The following is an 18,668-nucleotide window of genomic DNA, read 5'->3' on the forward strand; positions in this document are numbered from 1 at the left end:
AACCCAATAGCTAATACCACCTGCCTTGAGAAATACCCTTGTCCCCAAAGGGCTGAGGAAGGAGAAGTGTGAGAAAGTGCACACCACCTGGTGGGGGGAGTCGCTGCTGAACACCTGCCCTCAGGTGTCAGGTTCAGCTCTCACAGTCTCCTCAGCACACCTGGCCAGGGTGTCTGCAGGGAACAGCACTCACCATTCTGTCTCCCTCTTGTAGCCACAGATGTTGTTCAGTGAGGCTCTTACCAGAAGCCTGTCCTGTGGGTTAATGGGCACTTTCTTGTCTTAATAAAGCTGATATTCTATTCCCATTTGGTTACTAATGTTCTCTTCATTATCAAGCAGAATCCTGAACAGGAAGACTCGGGTGGTGGGAGTTATCTTTACTTCTAATTTCAGAAGAACTTCTAAAATGATCCATTTGAGTTGCTTTTCTTATTGTTGAAAAGCCAAAGCCAAAAGCAAAACCTGTCCATCTGCCAATCTCCCACTTGAAGACCAGAGCTTGCTTTCCTTTGAATGCACCAAATGTCTTCTGTGTAGACTGTTTCATTTGACTAACTGTCCTCCTGCCTCAACACAAAAAGGAGAAAGACTAGAAATCCTTTTAAATGCTTCTTTTATTTCATTGGTTGTACATTGGGTGAGTGAACTGAATATTACAACCAAAACATAGAGTTGATACAAATTAGACTCCTGTTTACACTGTAAGGTAATGAATGAGGGAATTCTTTAAGTGTTACAGAAAGATTTAGTAGAAATGTTACCAGTGGTATGGCTGAAAGAATATTTCGGTGAAGTGCTGTTATATCCTGAAAACCAAGAGTGAAATGTAGTTCCCATACAGGTGGCGAGTTCATCTCTTAACTACAGTATTTGTTGAATTGCTATCTTCATGTCTTGGATATTGGTGATTTTATTTTTGTAATTAAACAAAGCATTTAAGATTTATTCATCATAGTCAGACTTCTGAATATAAACAAACTTTTGGCAAATAATATTTATACAGAAAAATAGTTTTAGATCCTCTCAAATCCCAGAATTATTCTATAAAATTACATTATAAATAAATAAAAAGCAAAATCTGTTGTACATATATTTGTACATCTATGCATTTGCCTTGCCTCCTCCTTATTGTTAAATGGCATATTTATGACTCTTTGCATATTATAATCACAATTCTGGAAAATGATATCATAGTAAAAATACAGTCTTCTATATTTGTTTGGGGATACAGGTGATGTTTTTGATGCTCCATTATTAAAGGGCTGAAAATAGCTGTGTGCTAATAATTTTAAAAAATCAAAATCATGAAACAAAAGAAAGACAATGTGACAACAATTAGTCTACAAAAATATTTCAGTGATTCCCGTAATTTACCTTTTAGTAATGTATACTATATGTTTTCAAAGAGTTTAAGTGAAATAACAAAGAAAGAGAAAAGAAAAAAATGAAAACAAGTTTGAATGTTTTAGGCAAGTTGTAGCATAACTACATTGTTATAGTTGAGAAAATTACAAATATCAATAATACATAAAGATGAAACTACCAAAGAAATACAAGTTAGATACAATACTTTCCCACAAATTAAAACAAATGCAACGATACAAGCACTATGTAAAAATCACACTCAGAATGTGATTTTCTTTTGATGGGGTTATCAAATCTACAATATAAGATAGTCATTAGACTTTGACCAACATTAATTAAGATGGCAGATTTCTTTTTTTCTCAAACAAAAATGATATGGTTGGTGCATCTAGTTTTCAGAACAGGCGGTGATGCCAAAATTTAAAATATTTTACATTCAATCTCAAAAGTCAAAATACTTCAATCACTAATATGTTCACAAAGAAAATGGATGTTTTAAACAATTACACATAATATTCATTTATAACAGCTGTTTTGTTTTTTAAACAATAATTTAAAAACTATGTAGGTACTGTATAGGCTATGTGCAACATATAAAATGTGAAATATGAAATATTTGGTACGATAGTGCTTAAAATAAACTTTAAAACAAACTTTCTGAACAAAATTTAATTGTATCGCTATTACCTTGAAGATCAACCAAGTATTTAAAAAAGTAAACAACATTAAAATATGTTTCATCCATATATAGTATATATATGTATGTGTATATATAATATGTATGTACTTGTATTAAAGTTTTTTATACTTTTGAGACATAAAATATGCTTTAAGGTGAAAGAATTAAAAGAACTATTTTTTCCATGCTGTAGTCAGTTACAACCCTTTAATCCAACTTTTTGAAATGCAAAACAGTAATGGATTTTTTAAAAAGTGAAACTATCTACTTTTTTGTTTACATAGTAATTTAGATTAAAGTCACAGTCAAATTTTCAGTGACTAAACTCAAACTTACTTAAATTAGAATATTATACAGATCTCCTCACCTACAGCTTCGTTGTTTGACTAGGTTTTTAGTTTAGAAGTTATTCTGTAACAGGCAACCGGATGGTGAGTTGGAAAAACTAATCCCTTAGATGAGACTGTTGGCATGGGCCTCTCATTCTTGTCAAGCTGGATGAAGTCTGGCAAAATCTAGGCACTTCTACAAAGTCTCTCTTATAAAACAACTTTAAAAATATACTTGTAAAATAATACCTTCAAGACTTTGTTTGGTGGGGTATGAAGCTCATACCGTGCAAAGTTTCTTTTTCAATCTAGTTAATGTTATTCTAGAATCCCACGATTCAATGCGGCATCTCCAGGCAAACCAAATACCACACTTTGATGTGTCCCCCGTACTTGTGCTTGAGTTTCCATTCAAATTCTAGACCTGTAGGACAGGCGTGAGTTTTACTTCACTTCTCACCTCTGCTGCAGCATTCATGTTGTGAAGAAGCGAAACATACTCTTTGATCCATTGGGTAAATGACATGACAGTAAATTGGCGTTAGAATCAAACCTGCCCTCGGAATGGATTTCCTGACTAATGCTAATTGTTTATTGCTAACTTGGAAATATTCTCAATCGAAATGAGTACATTGGTTGGACTTTCTGCATCAGCTATAGTTATGGAGATAAGACAATATTCCTAGGACAGAAACTATGTTTAGAAACCCTTGAAAAGTAAACTTTATCCTTTATGTCTTTAAACGTCACAGCTGGTCTCAGGTAGTTAACTATCTTAGGTTGGAATATACTAAGCATACCATATTTAATACTCATATATGATATAGCAGCACTAGCTTCTTACAGTTGTGGTCTGTCCAGAAGAACTAAATCTTTATTTAGCATGCAGTTTGTGGCAATTCTATTGAGGAGGAAACAGGATAGTATGTACAGTAACAATGTTTAGTTATTCTCAATGCAGATTCTTGGCATTCCATTCCGTTTCTGCTGATTATTTCAGAATTATCTGTTGGAAAAAAAGACAAGTGTGCTTTAGACATCCTCCTGTGTGGGAAAATAACGAGTTTAAGTTTTACTCTTTAAAAATAGGAATTTTCTTCAATTTCTCATTTTGATATATTTCGATCTTTTGAGGGCAATTGTAATTTTGAGCAATCCCCACCCTTCATGCTGAAAAATTTTACATGTAAGCACTCCTGCCATGTGGCTGCTGTAAAGAATGGTGATTCGAATGCACGACTATTTGTATTTTCTGTAAAACTGACAGTGTATATGCGGGCATGCAGTGGTGCTTAGGCCCTGATCCTTTTTTAGTTTTTGCTTCATGTCTTTTTCTGATATGTTCACATTATCATCCAATTAATATTTGCTAAGGTGACCAAGGAGTCTAATCAGAGAATTCATTTGGACATGGAAAGTTGTGGGAAAAGCTTAAATATAAATATTTTTAAATGTATAATAAATCGAGTATTATTTATTTGTTAACTTGCATATAAAATTCAGAGATGTGTTCCCATCAAAAGTAATTTTCTTCCCAAAATATAATAACCACCAGTTTCAAATTCAGGGAATGTCTGAGTGTCCCAAATTAAAGGGGGAATGGGACAACATTCTAATAAGCAGTTAAAGTATTCTAAATAAATCCAAAAGCACAGGCAAAGCTAAACTATCAAATGCAAACTGTGCTCCCAGGAGCCTGGTTTCTAAGTTCATTTCCAACTCCATACCTTTACAAAAGACAGGGAGTTTACCCTGTGTGACCCAAGCCTCTAAATGTCAAGCTTTTAAAAAGCCAAGCTTTTGGCATGTTCCAACAAAAGTATTTATTCTTTGTGCAATGCTTCAACCAAACTTTGTGCAAGTAATGAAATATTTATTGATTAAACTGTCGAGAGTCTTTGTTTAGGGAAAAAAAACAGTGAAAGTTCTTTATGATCAAGTTAATATTCCTGCATACTAGGATCCAATTTCTAATAAAAGCCTCATTTCTATGTATAATTTCTTATCCTGATATGTTAGCATTCACACATATGGATCTTTTTCCTTTTAAGTGGGTGCTCCTGCAGTTTACATAAGACAGTTTTAGAATATACCCAAATAGTACCAACCCAAATAATCCTCCCATGAAATAAATAGGAGTATCCTTTAATTGATCAGAATGTACGGATTTGTATGGAATTGACAAAGGTAGAGGAAGAACTCATTTATATTAAATATTTATACTAAACGGAAACTCAAAAAACTCCCAACAGATATTTTTGGGAAAAATATCATTCCTTGTCTCGCATACTGATAGACAAAAATGAGGTGTAATGGTTTGATATGTAAATATTATTCCAGTATCTTTGAATAGCCACTGCAAATTGCTACCATCAAATTCTTCAGATGGTTATATTATAACTTCACTTTTGGGTTTAGATATTTGATTGCTGAATAGGAATTATTCTATTTCATCCCTTTGCTTCAATGCTATCAGTAAGTTTTCCAAATTAAGAATGTGCCCCAAGACACATTTAAGAAGAGTTTAAGTTTCATCAAATTGTGTCCTCTTCTCTTTCTTCTTTCCTTTTACGTTATCCAGACTCTCTTTAAAATATTTATGGCACAAAGTCTTGCAATTTCTTAAATCAATATATAAATAATACATATTTCAGAATATATTCACATCCCTGCTTATTAAGTGACACTAAATTGCCATATAGAATGATATTCTTAACCACCTGGAAAGAGAAGTATTCTACAGAAAGCTTAGCAACAGGCTATTATAGAAATTAGTTACAGTGAGGCTTTGGACTCCTACCTGACAGGGAGACATGTACAACACCTGGTGGAAGTGAATTGTAAATTAACCTTGAAGTTAACTCAGAGCATTACCTGGACCCTCCCAGCTTGCCCTTCCCCTCTGCCCCTGTCAGATCCATTATATGGACAAAGACTAAATATAAATGGCCACTATACTATCAAGCCGACAGCTGTTACTGCTGCCTGGCATCTAGGCCAGGATACTCTGGCTCTACCCTGGTCTAGGTCTTTGGCTACCTTGTGGTATATATATATATATATATATATCACTTTCCTAGCAGCTGCAAGCTTCAAGAGGTCCAAGAGATTTGATTTTAGAAGGTAAGAAAGCTTTGAGTGTTTCATTTTTTAGGTGGTAGCATTTTTCTGGAAAATATAATTTGATTATTAATTTTTTTCCCTGAGAAATATAGCTCGCAGGCACAATCTGAATTAAGTGTTCTCTAGGGGGGAAATACAGTCTGGAAATACAGACAGGAGTCCAGATGAGCAGTTACCAACTGAGTGCCTCTGAAATCACCTGCTGCCCACTTGATTGCTGTTTCGGATGTCAGAAGACTTGTGACAGTGCAGACCCTAGGGCCCACGAGGCTGAGGGGGGTGGGGAGACAAGGCAGTTTCCAGCTGGAAGATACCCTCGAGACAAAAGAAGAGCCAAGTGTGTGTGTGTGTGGGGGGGGGGGGGGCGGATACAGAAGCCATTTTGAGGGAAAGAGGGCTCTTCTGTCTAGTTTTAAATATGGTCTTTCTTTAGTCAGATTATATTTTTAACTCACACCAAAGAAACATAATTTAAAATCGGATGAAAAGGTACATTTTGTGTGCTTCCCTGTTGCCTCTCCTTGGAGATTTTCTTCCATACCAGTTCCTTTTTTTCTTCCATACCAATACTGTATGTAGATATAAAATATGTTCTATACATCAAAATTTCTTCTATCTCCATTGTAACTTTAATGGCCAGCAGGATCAAAGCCTTCAGAGGGTGGCTGAGTATTTCAAAATAGGGACAAAACGTGCATTCTTAAAAGAGCAGGCTTGGGGGCACCTGGGTGGCTCAGTCGGTTAAGTATCTGCCTTTGGCTCAGGCCATGATTCCAGGGTCCTGGGATTGAGCCCCACATCGGGCTCCCTGCTCAGAGGAGAGCCTGTTTCTCCCTCTCCCTTTGCCCCTCCCCACTGCTCGAGCTCTCTGGTTCTGTCAAATAAACAAAATCTTAAAAAAAAAAAAAAAAGATTCTCTCCTGTGCCTCTGCTCCTCGGCTCCCTAGTCTCTCTTCTTACATGGCCCTGGAACATGGGCTGATATCAACGAACCCGATATCAACAAGTCCTCATCCTGAGTCCATCCATTTTAAAGAACAGTTGATTACATCACAGTTCACCAAAGCGGCCTCACCAGACTGGCTGTCAGTGGCATCCTTTCCTGCCCTCTACACTTGCCCAAACTGAGACTGGGACCCAGAGTTCCTTCCTCCAGCTCCAGGCACTGCAGCCCGTGTTTTCTTGGAAGGGGCAATAAAAAATTCTCCTGGGGTCTGGCCAGAGCATGTACAAGTCAGAGAGATGGCTACCACATTGGGCTCCCCAGTAACCCCCTCTCTGAAGCATCACTGATGTTCTCTTTTAATTCGAATACATGCCCCTTAATTTTCCAGGGGGCTCTGAGCCCTGTTTGCCAGAGCCCAAAGAAGAGCTAGGTCAGTATTGCCAACCATATTTCTGTGGACATAGAAAAGGCAGCACAAATGTTTTTCATGATATATGAAGTGCTCGTGTGAGCCAGCATGAGTTGGAGATGTGGGCTCACTCTGCCTGCTGGCATGGCAGTCCTCTCCAGGGTGTAGTGAGAGTCTGCGTTGACCAGGGGGAGCAGTGATTCCAAAGGCCATTTCTTATGATGCCAGTGGAGATCAGAGCTTCAGAAGAACCGTTATTGGAGCCTGGGAACCAGGGAAAGGGGAGTCCATGGGGTAGGGTCTAGAGCAAACAGCGTGGGGTGGAACACCAGGCAGGAGGCAGCAGCAACTGTCTGCAGGAACCAGAAGGGTAGAAATTGCTGAGGGACCATAGGGCTGCTAGGCCCCTCCCGAGGGAGTCCTTGCCTGGGTGGCCAACTACATCCTACCAGGGGGCCTCCGTCAGACAGATGCTGCACCCATGTCTGCTCACAGCAGCAGAAAGCCCTCCCCAGTCAAGGCCCACTGCTTCAGCTTCTGAGGACCTTGGCACTCTATATGACAGGACAGAAATCAAATATATTGAACAGGATGTACTTCTGTTCATCTCTCTGATAGATTCGTCTCTCAAATTTAAGTATTTTCTCATATAAGGAGAACCATGATGAAGAAGGGGGATAAAGTAGTAAAATAAGATTTTAGTCAAAATCTTGTCTGGTAAATCAAAATGCTGAATTTTGGGAAGTATTACTTTTAATTCCTTTTCCCACTGATAGAAGACACAAAAATGAGACTAGCTGATGATGCCCACAAAATTGGCGATTCTATTTTTAAAAGAAAGACATACTTGATCTCAAAGCATGAATGTACAGGTGGATCTTCAGTGGACCCTCTGGTTGGAACAAGAGTATCTGTGATGCAAAAATATCAGTCAGCTGCAGGGGGGTCTACTTATTAATCCACATTTCCTTCAGGTGGTGGATTTCAGAATCTAATGATTCTACTTAATCCATATCCTTAAATTGTTCCCATACAAACCCAAGACATAAGTAGTCTGGTATATATTTACTGAAGATAAAGCGTGAATGGCCCCAAAGAACATCAAATGGGTGGTTTTCCCATAAAATGTGTGTTGGGCAGTCATTTAATAATCTCTGCATCTTTGGTGAAGTGCCTGCCACTGACTTGTAGAGCAATGGCAGTCAGGTTTATTAAAAAGAAGACTGGGTTCCTGTATAGTAAACCTACTGACTTGGGTGGGGGGCCTGGCAGGAAATGCACATAAGTGAGTGGGTCAGGTAGGGAGGGTGGCAGATGGAAGGCCCACACCTAGCAGGAATGCAGGAGCAGCTAGCCAACTCCAGCCAATTGTTACATGCAAAAACCCAGCTCTACATTGCTTGACCTTTCCACTTTCTGAAGGAGGCTGGGATTTCAGCACCTAATTTACATTACAGAACACAACTTTGTGTGATTCAAATATATTTTTGGGCTGCATCCCCTTGGAGCCTTACTTGCTGGGAAGAGATATCCACTAAACTTGGATTGCTAGCTTCCTGAGCCAGGCAGCGACCAAGGCTGTAGGCAACACTGAGGGAGCCAGCAGTCACTGCTGCTGGGCTGGATCGGGAGATGAGGTCTAATGGGGAGCTAATTCTGCAACTTTCAGACATTTGACTTTCACCCAAAAGACCAGGGTACTTGACCAACAGGCATCCTCTAAGAAAAAAAAAAAAATACTATCCTCCCTCTTTACTGATTTACCAGATAGGAAATATCCACATTGCCTTGTCTCTTTCCAGACGATGATAGATTCTGACTTAGCCAACCATATGCCCTTGCCCTTGGTGGACACTTGAAGAAGAGCTGACCAGTGAGGCATGCACTTGGTTAAAAGCAAAATACTCTGTGCAGAGGCTGAAACACGGAACTTGAGGGGGTCAGTATCACCAATTCAACCACTGAACTAACTAGCCCTCATGTGAGAGGGTGCTAAAGAACACTAGTCAATGTAGGATTCTCCAGGGCTTCACAGGCACCAAGTATTACCACTTTCTGAGTTTTCTACCTTGTGGTGGATATCCAGGAACTGAACATATGAATAATTATGGAAATCGTGAGCTTCCAGATGACTTCTAGAAATATTCACACTTTTTACATAAATGTGTTCATTCCAAAGACTCAGGGGCGTCACATGAGCTGCCTTTTCAAATGTTAGCTCAATATTAAAGTCAGTAAGAGCACTTCCTGCTTGGCTTAATTGATAGGAAAATCATTTCAGTGAAAAGACCCAACTGTTCCTATGGATCCAAACCACAAAACCATTAGAAGAGAGGAATAATGTTAAATCCTCCTGTGAATAGCCATCCAATAGTGTCTTTATAGTGTGGGGTTTGAAGATGTGGATAAAATATGCCTTAGAAAATATTTGTGTGGTTTTGCTGAAATCCAAAGGAATCTCAGTGGATCTGAATGGCACCAGCAAGGGATCTCATGCGGACATGTCCAAGCAAGGCAGATGCATTAACTGGGTCTCCAGCAAAACTGAGTTTTCTAAGACTGAGGCAATGTTTCATTCATCCTTATATCACTGATGTCTAGGCTAGGGCTGGGCATATAGGAGAATTTATTAACTGTTGGGTGCACAGAGGGATGAATCGATATTTACTAAAGACACAACACCACGATGCTGGCATCAGCAGACCAACAGACCACTCACGAGCGAGATACAGCAATGGAGGCAGGAGAAGAACCCTCCAGGCAATGTATTTCTCTACGGTCTTCCTAGGCAGTTAAGGATTCGGGACTATCTAAGGAAAACAAACACATTTCTCCCTTCCCCTACTCCGTTGTTATATACAGATAAAAGGAAAAATATTCCAGGCTGGGGGAAGAATCACTCACAAAGACAGAAACATGGCAGATAAACAAAAATGCCACCTGAAGAAAGCTTCTAGACTCAGTCGATTCCCTAGAAGTCTTCTCCCGTGGTTACAAGGCCCTGTTTCCTTGGAAGGTAATTTTTAAAAGGGTGTTTCATGATCTCCGTAAACAGACTATTAATTTTAAAATTGAAAACAGAATGGAATTTCCTAAAACTCTGGCCAAGTAAAGGAGGCTTGCCTGTTGCTCCTCATCCTAATATCCTTTCATTTACAGTTTTTCTTTTTATTCTATCATGTATGTTTCTCTTCACTGCTATCTACTGCCCCCCGCCATCTCTCCACTGTTTGATATTCTTTCCATCTTTTCCCTAGTACTCCACACATCTTCCCCATGGCAGTCACTAGTGCCTGAAATTCCTTGATTTTGTCTGAGAAACCAAGCTTGTGCAGTATTTTAGTTGAAGTAAACTGAACAAAGGTGTAGGGAAATTTGTATAGCTTTGGCTGTAAAACAATTCTGTACTTAAAAATAGTATGGATTACCGAAGTCAAAAGCAAATGTCTTTGGTTTTGGTGAACGTAACATTATGGGAGCAATTCTAACGATATGTGTTAGTAAATGAACAACTTTTAAGCACTTTGGCTGATTTCAAGACTATGCATCAACTTGAACTGCATAAACAATTCAAAGATGAGCAGTTTATGAAAAGACACTTTGGAAAACAGTCCTATTTGTTATCTGGGGGGACTATTGTTCTGAGAGAAGGCAGTGTTTCATGCCACATTTGACTTGTCTTCAAAATGGGTTTTTATGTAGATAGAAAGGATACATACTGGGGAGAAAATTCTCACACTTGACAATGGGTTTCACTCTTGAGAAGAACAACCTGACACTGGCTGGAATGCCTACAGAATTCAGCAGAGCTTAAAGAGTAGTATAGTTAGGATTCTTGTTTTGCTCTCTGTCATTAACTCAAAGTTTACATTTAGATTCAAAGTTCTGATTCCTTCGTGTTCAATGGCCTATCATTTTGCTGAGGACTCATTTCTAATATTTTCCATCTTATAATATTTTTCAGATATACTTTCCAAATTTTGAAAAAACTATCATTTAGAATATTAATAGTTGAATTTTTTGCACAAAAGGCAATAATGCTGGCCTCACTGAAGATTATTGACCAGAGTCTACACTGACAATTTATATTATCTGGACAAAATAGGTATGTGGAAATTCATGATGTGAATGAGACTGCACTGCTCACATGAATCCATGTCACGTGTGGAAAAATCTAGACTCTTGTGAGTATGGGGTGAAGCTTTGATCCTGATCCCCTTTTCTACTCCACATCCAGCCTCAACAAATCCAATTCCCTGGGGGGAATTCTGAGGATCATTTCTGGTGTTTTGTTTTGTTTTGTTTTTACAGCGAGACTGGAATCTAGTCCTTTGATCATCTAAAAATCCATATGTCATTCAAGGGTGACTTTCTCCTGTAGGATATAAAAGAAGAAGAACGAAAGGACATAGGAGAGACTTTTCGTTTCCCATGCTTCTCCCAATGCTATAGAAGTATTTAAAACAAAAACATATTCAGGAGTGTTGTGTGCTTGTTTAGGAAGAGAGGAGCTCTGGGGCCGTGTTTGCCCTGCAAATGCCAGGGGAGGTCAAAACAAAATGAAAATGAAATCAACTACTAGACTGGAGGGCCACACCACAGCCAGGAAAAAAGAAGGAGGCAGGTCAAGCCATGGTATCCATGGAAAATGGGCAGGAGGGTGGATGAATACACCTGGTAGTCAGGCAGGGAAAAGTCCCAGATTTTTCTCTTCCTATTCACCAGCTGACATTCCTGACTCCACACCAGACATCACATCCCTCCGCTCCCAACCTTCCCCAGGAAACATCCCAGTCACAGGATTCACCGTGGGTAATGGTTCCTCTACTCCCATCAGGTGGAGATGGTGAAGGACTTTTCTATCACACAGCTGTCTGGGGCTTTGAGTTAGGCATGTGCTTTTGACATCTCTCTTGAATCTGAGATAGAGAAACATCCACACACACGGTATTAGGCCTGTGGTGTTAGTACCATATTATCCTTGAGCAATGTCATAAGTTAACTTCGGAGACCTATCAAGTTCATCACTGTCTCTATAAGAACATTATTTGAGTTTCCAACCAAATAACAAAGGGAGTTCTGAACAAACATTTTTAAAATTAGGGACTGTGGGGGATCCCTGGGTGGCTCAGCAGTTTAGCGCCTGCCTCTGGCCCGGGGCACTATCCTGGAGTCCAGGGATCGAGTCCCATGTCGGGCTCCCGGCATGGAGCCTGCTTCTCCCTCTGCCTGTGTCTCTGCCTCTCTCTCTCTCTCTCTCTCATGAATAAATAAATAATCTTTTAAAAAAAATTAGGGACTGTGTCTGCATATTAAAGAAAGCTAAATTCCCCTACTACATCAAGAAACCGTAGATAACATTTGGGCCACACTATATAAGAAAATATTCTAAAACGCTGAGGAAAAATTATAAAACATTTATCTAGAAATAGCATATTTAGAATATTTTCACTGAGGTGTGGCATGGGAGGCTACCTGGGATTAAAGAGGCTGCCCACATCTGAGGCTATTTCACCGAAGGTGACCTCTGGACGTGAAGGTGGAATCTAAGAAAGCTTTTTTTTATACCTTGAAAAAACAGTTTATGCAGCAAAGGAAAAGAGATTTCAAGGGCAGTCATTTATACCTGCTCTTTTCAATATGGGGTTTTGCTCCCAGTAATAAATGGAAGATTTGGGCCAAGAAAAATCACAGAAACAAGATCCTGTTGGATTCAACATAACGTCCTTAGTCCTGCTCAATATCCTGCTTTTGTATCCAGCGCCATTATGTTAGATTTAGAATCCTGAGCACATTTTGGCCATGGTATTCATTTTAACAGTGGAGCAGAATGTATAATTCAGCCTGTTAGCAACTGGCTTTTAGGACGCTAAAGGCAGAAAAGCAATCAAATGCTAAGATTCAGTAATAGGAATGGCAAGATGAATGTCACGTGCAGGACATGAAGTGTGTCTTGGTGTCTTGTAATCATCTTGCACATTTCTGGAATTGGTGGGATGACACTGCCATCTAATAGAATTTCCAGCAAAATTAGTGGATTTTTTTTCTATTTTAGTTCTTTGCCTGTATGCTTGCACATCCATGTCATAGAAGGAAAGAGAAAGAGAGAGAGGTTGATTAACAAACTATTTAATTGTGTTTAAAATCATGGTGCAAAGGAAAAATCAAAGAACCCTGGAGTAGAATTTCAGGAGGTGTCTCTGCCACCAAGTTTCATGACCCTCTGAGTCTTAGTTTCTCACTTTGTCTGCACCACATCAGCACCTCTGCAATGTGGTAGAGAGCTAAACCAGGTTACCATCTGTCTTCCCTAATAACTCCCAGGAGGAGCCAAAGTATCATGGTATAATAGATGGCAAAATGGAGACCAAAAAAAAAAAAAAATGAAAATACATAAAGAAAGCTCCTACATTCTCTTTTATTTCTCAATTGTTGTCTTCTGTTAAAAACTCAGTGGTACAGACCATCCTTTTGGCATTTCTACTTTTTCAGATGATCCTTTTTATGTAATAATTGCTTTGACCGGAAATTTTTGCATGTTGGTTTACTGCCTGTCTCCCTTATTAGGTTAGACTCATGAGAACAGGGACTGTTTTGTTCGGTTCTGTATTCCCAGAATTCTGAATTTTACACTACACATAGTAGGCTCTTAATAAATGTTTGTTGAGAAAAGGTATGAAGGTGCATTGCCACTGAGTTGAAAGTGGGTTTTTGTTACAGCCTGGCATATCTCAGAATAGATCCAGCTTCCAACAAGGATGGCTCTTGAGGAGGAATTTACATTTGCGCTCAGTTACCTGCTTTATGAAAACAGAACTCATAGAGGAAAACACAGCAACAGAAAAGAATTTTTAATGTAAAAAGACTAATTTTGTGCTATGGATTTAATGAAAGTACAATCAGATCATCTTCCCAATCCTAATCCCTGCTTCTTTGGAGAAATGTCTATTCAGATCCTTGGTCTAATTTTAAAAATTGTGGTAAAAATAGGCATAGCTTAATATTTGCCATTTTAACCATTAAGAGTGTAGTTCAGCAGCATAAGTACACTCACTGGTGAGCAACCATCACCACCATCCATTTCCAGACCTCTCCAGCATTCCAAAACGGAGCTCTGTCCCCATTAAATAGTAACTCTCTATTCTCCCTTTATCTCAATGCTTATTTCCTTCTTCCTTCTTCCCTCTCTCTTTCTCATGTTTGGCTTCAAAATGGAATCCCTGGCTTTCTGTGTCACACCTGAGTCATCAGCAACTTCCCAGGCTTGCTTTCTAATTCAGCTCGCTGGCCTGCTTACAACCAAACACCCTCCCAGTGGCTCCTTTGAGTTCCTCCTCGAGGCTGCCCCAACACTCATTTCCAAGTAGTGATGCTCAATTAACCTAAGACTGTAATGAAGGTAAGGTTCTGCAGAGACCGTGGAGAAAAACAGTATCTCTCTTTCTCAATTACCCTTGTTTGAAAAAGCAAAAAATGAAAATCCCAGCTGAGAAGATTCCTCTTGGTAGACTCTTCCCAGCTAGAAGTTATTTGCCATCCTGGGAAGGGTGAAATGGTGTCCTTGTCCATTTGCATTCTAGCTCTTGTTTACTGGCCTGAAATTCGGATTTCCTTGCGGTTTTATCAAGCAGTGATATTTTCAGGCTATTTGTGATATTGAACTTGGATTTCAAAAAGATTTACTTCTATGAAAACTTTCTTCTTAAATGGTTAAAACTTTAAAAACTAATAGTGAAAAAAACCTAATAGTGAAACTCGTTAGAAGTTTTTAAGGGAACCAGATAAACAGGCTCATCCAGATCCTACTTTTACCATAAGCTCAATCTCATTCAACTATGGTGGAGACACAAGAGAACAGGATTTGGAGGCAGGCAAACCTGAATTCTAAAACTGTCCAGCTACTTCCTACCTACTTGAATCTTAAACAAATTATTCTTTAAGATTTGTTCTTGTCTGGAAAAATGGATAAAACACTTCATGGAATTCTGTTGAGTAGTTAATTAAATTAAAAATTCTGTTGAGTAGTTAGTTAAATTAATATATCAGACACTATGTATAGCCAGTGTCTGATATATGAGTGGTTTTTGGTGAATGCTGGCTCCCTTCCCCTAAAGGAGAAGGGAAAACATAAAATTTGGTTTCAGCTTCTATTTAAATGGGCACTCAAATAATAATACTGTGCACTTAAATTTATGCGATCCCTATGGCACTCCATCTATGTTGGTAATAAACCTGATTTAGATGAGATTAAGATGTTAAAAATGTCAAACACACTGACTTTCCTTTCTATATTTGCATATCCTGACCAGTCACTGACAACTAAATAAATACAGGCTGAATTTCTTTATTTATTAATGAAAGTCTTAACTGTCACTCATATTAGTCATTTTTCAAGCTAAAACCTTTTATTACAAAGCATCAACAGCCATCAGTGTCTGATGGTCAGTGTCCACTGCTGTAGAAAGTTAACATCCTATGAGAGGCAGGATCTCCCACGTTTTAAAGTTAGATCACATCCAAGCCCAGCTTCTTAGGCCCATTCTTAAGCATGTGTTACCATGGGTAAGTGATTCAACACCTCTTATTCGTAGTATCCCTCATCTCTCCAGTGGGAACCAAACATTGTCCCTAACTCATTAGTTGAGAGGATTAGATAATGTATTTACTGAGTAGCTGGTGGTAAGAAGCACGTAAGACCATTGTTTTATTTGGTAATATTTCACCTATTTTAACTTCCTATGCTAAGCCACAAAACATGAATATTTTGGGAAGATACATACACAGCACTTACTAATAATTTGTAGATCACCATGCTTAGAGCAAACCATGATTTTTTTTTTTTTTTGAGTAAGGGACAGAAGTTTATTAAGTAAAGATACAGAGAAAATGAGAGTTTTCTCTCTCAGAAGTGAGAGGGGTCCCAACAGGTTTGCCCAATGATTTATGGACATTTGTGCACACCAGTCTTGTTTAAGACACATCTATCTACACTTCTGTCTTGAGACCTTCACCTCCCCTCTTCCAGGTCCTGTATATACCATGGACAGAGCCAGGGGACTTATGTTATGAGCTTCTGTTAAACAACAACAACAACCCTTAAACACCTTTTTCCAAGGCAAAGAAGTATAATGGGGTTTTCTTCTCATTCTTGACACACTCCTTAGATTTCCCCTTTCTGACTCCCCTCCTTGTCCAAGGGCATCCTTCCTGTTCCAGGGATCAGAGAAGAGCAAAGAAAAGGCGAAGAATAGAAATTGATTCAAACAATTCCTTTTCTCCTGAATTCTCACGACTAAAACAGTTCTCTGGCCCTTTCAAATATTTTGGTGTAACAATGACAAATACTGAAAGAATGACTGGTAGAAGAGCTATGAAATTATTACTGGAAAAAATATTTGGAGAAAAAGAAGGAATCAAGTTTAACACCCCTGGCTATCTTTTAGATTCCTCAAAAACCTTTCTAAATTCTAAGAAGGCAGCAAAGCTATTGATTATTCAAAAACAAATGTATAGTTAACACACTCCTGCTGCATTGTGGTTTGACAGAGGACTAAGTGTGGTGGTAGGAGACAAGTGTCTAACCCTTATGTGACCGTGAGGGAGTCACTTAACCATTTCTAGGGCCTTCTCATTGTGTCATGGAAGGTTCGGGCCTTGGGGAAGTTCTGAATCTGGTTCTGCCACTTGGCTGATGATCTTGGACAAGCTTCTCGGCTTCTCGAAACTATTTTCCTAATTTTCGTACTGGGGATAAGTACAGACCCTTACAGGGCCATATTGGGTTTTAATAATTCTTATGAAAGGCTTCTTAGCACAACATCTGGCTCTTAGAAAGTGCTCCATAAAGGAGAGCTGTTGTCTCTGTGCTGTCTATGGGTTCTCTACTTTGTGGCCCTTTGAATGTTCATTTAAAGCACATTCTCAGGAAGACTGTATGTATGCTGAAAGAAGAAGCAGTACCCTAGGAAGGACACAGATAACTGGGTTCTAGTCTTGGCTCTCTTAATATTTGTGTGACTTGGAGAAGCTTCCCTGCCGACCTGGGCTCCTCTTCCAATTTGTAACTTGCATCACAATTTCCTTTTTTATATTACTGTGGTGGTACGGCAGGATTGCAGTAAATTTGCTCCTATGACTTACTGTTTTTCAGGACTAGGAGGAGTTGATGCTGGTCTTGGGTCAGACCTGCAGCGCCTGATGTAACCATGACTGTGGGGAAAATGGGTGACAATTACAATGACCAGCTTGATGCTGCTGCTACCAGAAGTGCATTGTGTGAACAATGAAGAGGATCTGTGTTTGATTACAGGAAGCTCACTGACATAAGCTCTGAGGATCTCTGGAAACTCCCGAGTGAAGGGAATGATGATAAGAATATAATCTGATCGCTGAAAGTAAAACAGACCAAAAGCGCCGGCATATTAGACCTGATGCTGAGGCATGACAGATTCTAAACGCTAGAATAGCTACAGTTTTTCCAATGTCAGAAAATACCAGTCAACAAATTGGTCCTTCATAGCACAAATAAAAGGGAAGACATGTCAACAAGAACCATTCTTTCTATGTGAGTCATTGGAGAGATGTCTTACGGAAGGCTGATGTGGCAGGGGTGAGGAACTGGTGAAATCCAGGTACTACAGGAGCTGGAGAAGACCCTTCGAGAGGCCTGAATTTTCCTGATTCGTATCTATCCCTCTCCATATTTTGTTTTCTCTCTAACCCAGTTTCATCTCTTCAGTGATACAGTAGCTTCCTTCCCTGTGAGCCTGACCTTGGCCTGTCCCAGCTAGTTTCCACCTGCTCCCTTGCCATAGATGAATGTTTCCAAGTCTCTCATTTAACACATCACTGTCCTGTGCTTATCACGCCCTCCCAGGCCCTCAGTAACGAATCTCTCCTTGCCTATACAACTGAGTTTTCTAGTCCTGCCCAAATGCCCCTGCCCGCAGGGTGGCCTATGGCTAGTAGTTTCTGCCCCTGTGAGCCAGTGTCCACCCCCCTCCTTTAGATCTGACAAAATAATAGCTGTCCTCTCTGTCTCCACTGTGGGATAAAGCCCAGAACTGATTCTGAAACTCCATCATTACCACATAGGCTATCGGGGAAGCAGGTGAAGCAACGAGAAGGCACAGACTTCAGGGTCAGGTGGACTTGAGGTCAAATGCAGCTCTAGTACTGACCACAGCTGGCCAATCTGAGCCTCAATTTTTGTCACATGTGAAAGAGGGAGAAGAGGACCCACCCAATAGAGTTAAATATGAGAATGCATGGTACCTGGGTGGCTCAGTGGTTGACCATCTGCCTTCCACTCAGGTCATGATCCTGGATCCCCAGGCCAGGGATTTAGCCCCACACTGGGCTCCTCGCAGGGAGCCTGCTTCTCCCTCTGCCTGTGTCTCTGCCTCTCTCTCTCTATGTCTCTCAGGAATAAATAAATAAGGTCTTAAAAAAAATACGAGAACGCACATAAAGCGTGACGGTGGTACACTCGTAAGCGTCGGTTCCCTTTTCTCCTTGCCCCACACCATCTCCAGCCCTTACGTTTCCCACCGGTTCTTCCTTGTCCAATTTCCACACATCCCTGAAGACCCACCTCCTCAGCCCCTTTAGGGATAAAGTCCTGCCATGAAGCTTACTTCCCACATGGTAACGTTTGAGTATTTGACTATTTCGCTTTGTGACGTTTCCCAATCGCTCCACGTTTCTGTGCCCAGGCAGGGAGCTCCAGGTAGCTGGCCCCTCTCCACACTGGTGGCCTCCAGAATGACAGCAGGCTCCACCAGGTCTGACCTTGGAGCCGTCGCCTCAAGAGAT

General features: G+C 39.8%; 1 protein-coding gene across 11 annotated transcripts in view; it reads right to left on the reverse strand.

The window, feature by feature from the left end:
- Positions 1 to 599: 599 nt before the first annotated feature.
- MBNL2 (muscleblind like splicing regulator 2) overlaps positions 600 to 18,668 on the reverse strand; it is a 161,857-nt gene continuing 143,788 nt past the window's right edge. For all 11 annotated transcript variants that reach the window (XM_072782586.1, XM_072782583.1, XM_072782589.1 and 8 more), the window contains one exon: positions 600 to 3,382. In XM_072782586.1, coding sequence (XP_072638687.1) covers positions 3,368 to 3,382 — 15 coding nt within the window. In that variant the 3' untranslated portion in view covers positions 600 to 3,367. The remainder of the gene's footprint in view (positions 3,383 to 18,668) is intronic.

The sequence above is a fragment of the Canis lupus genome, chromosome 17 (assembly GCF_048164855.1).
Source record: "Canis lupus baileyi chromosome 17, mCanLup2.hap1, whole genome shotgun sequence".
Lineage (NCBI taxonomy): Eukaryota > Metazoa > Chordata > Mammalia > Carnivora > Canidae > Canis > Canis lupus.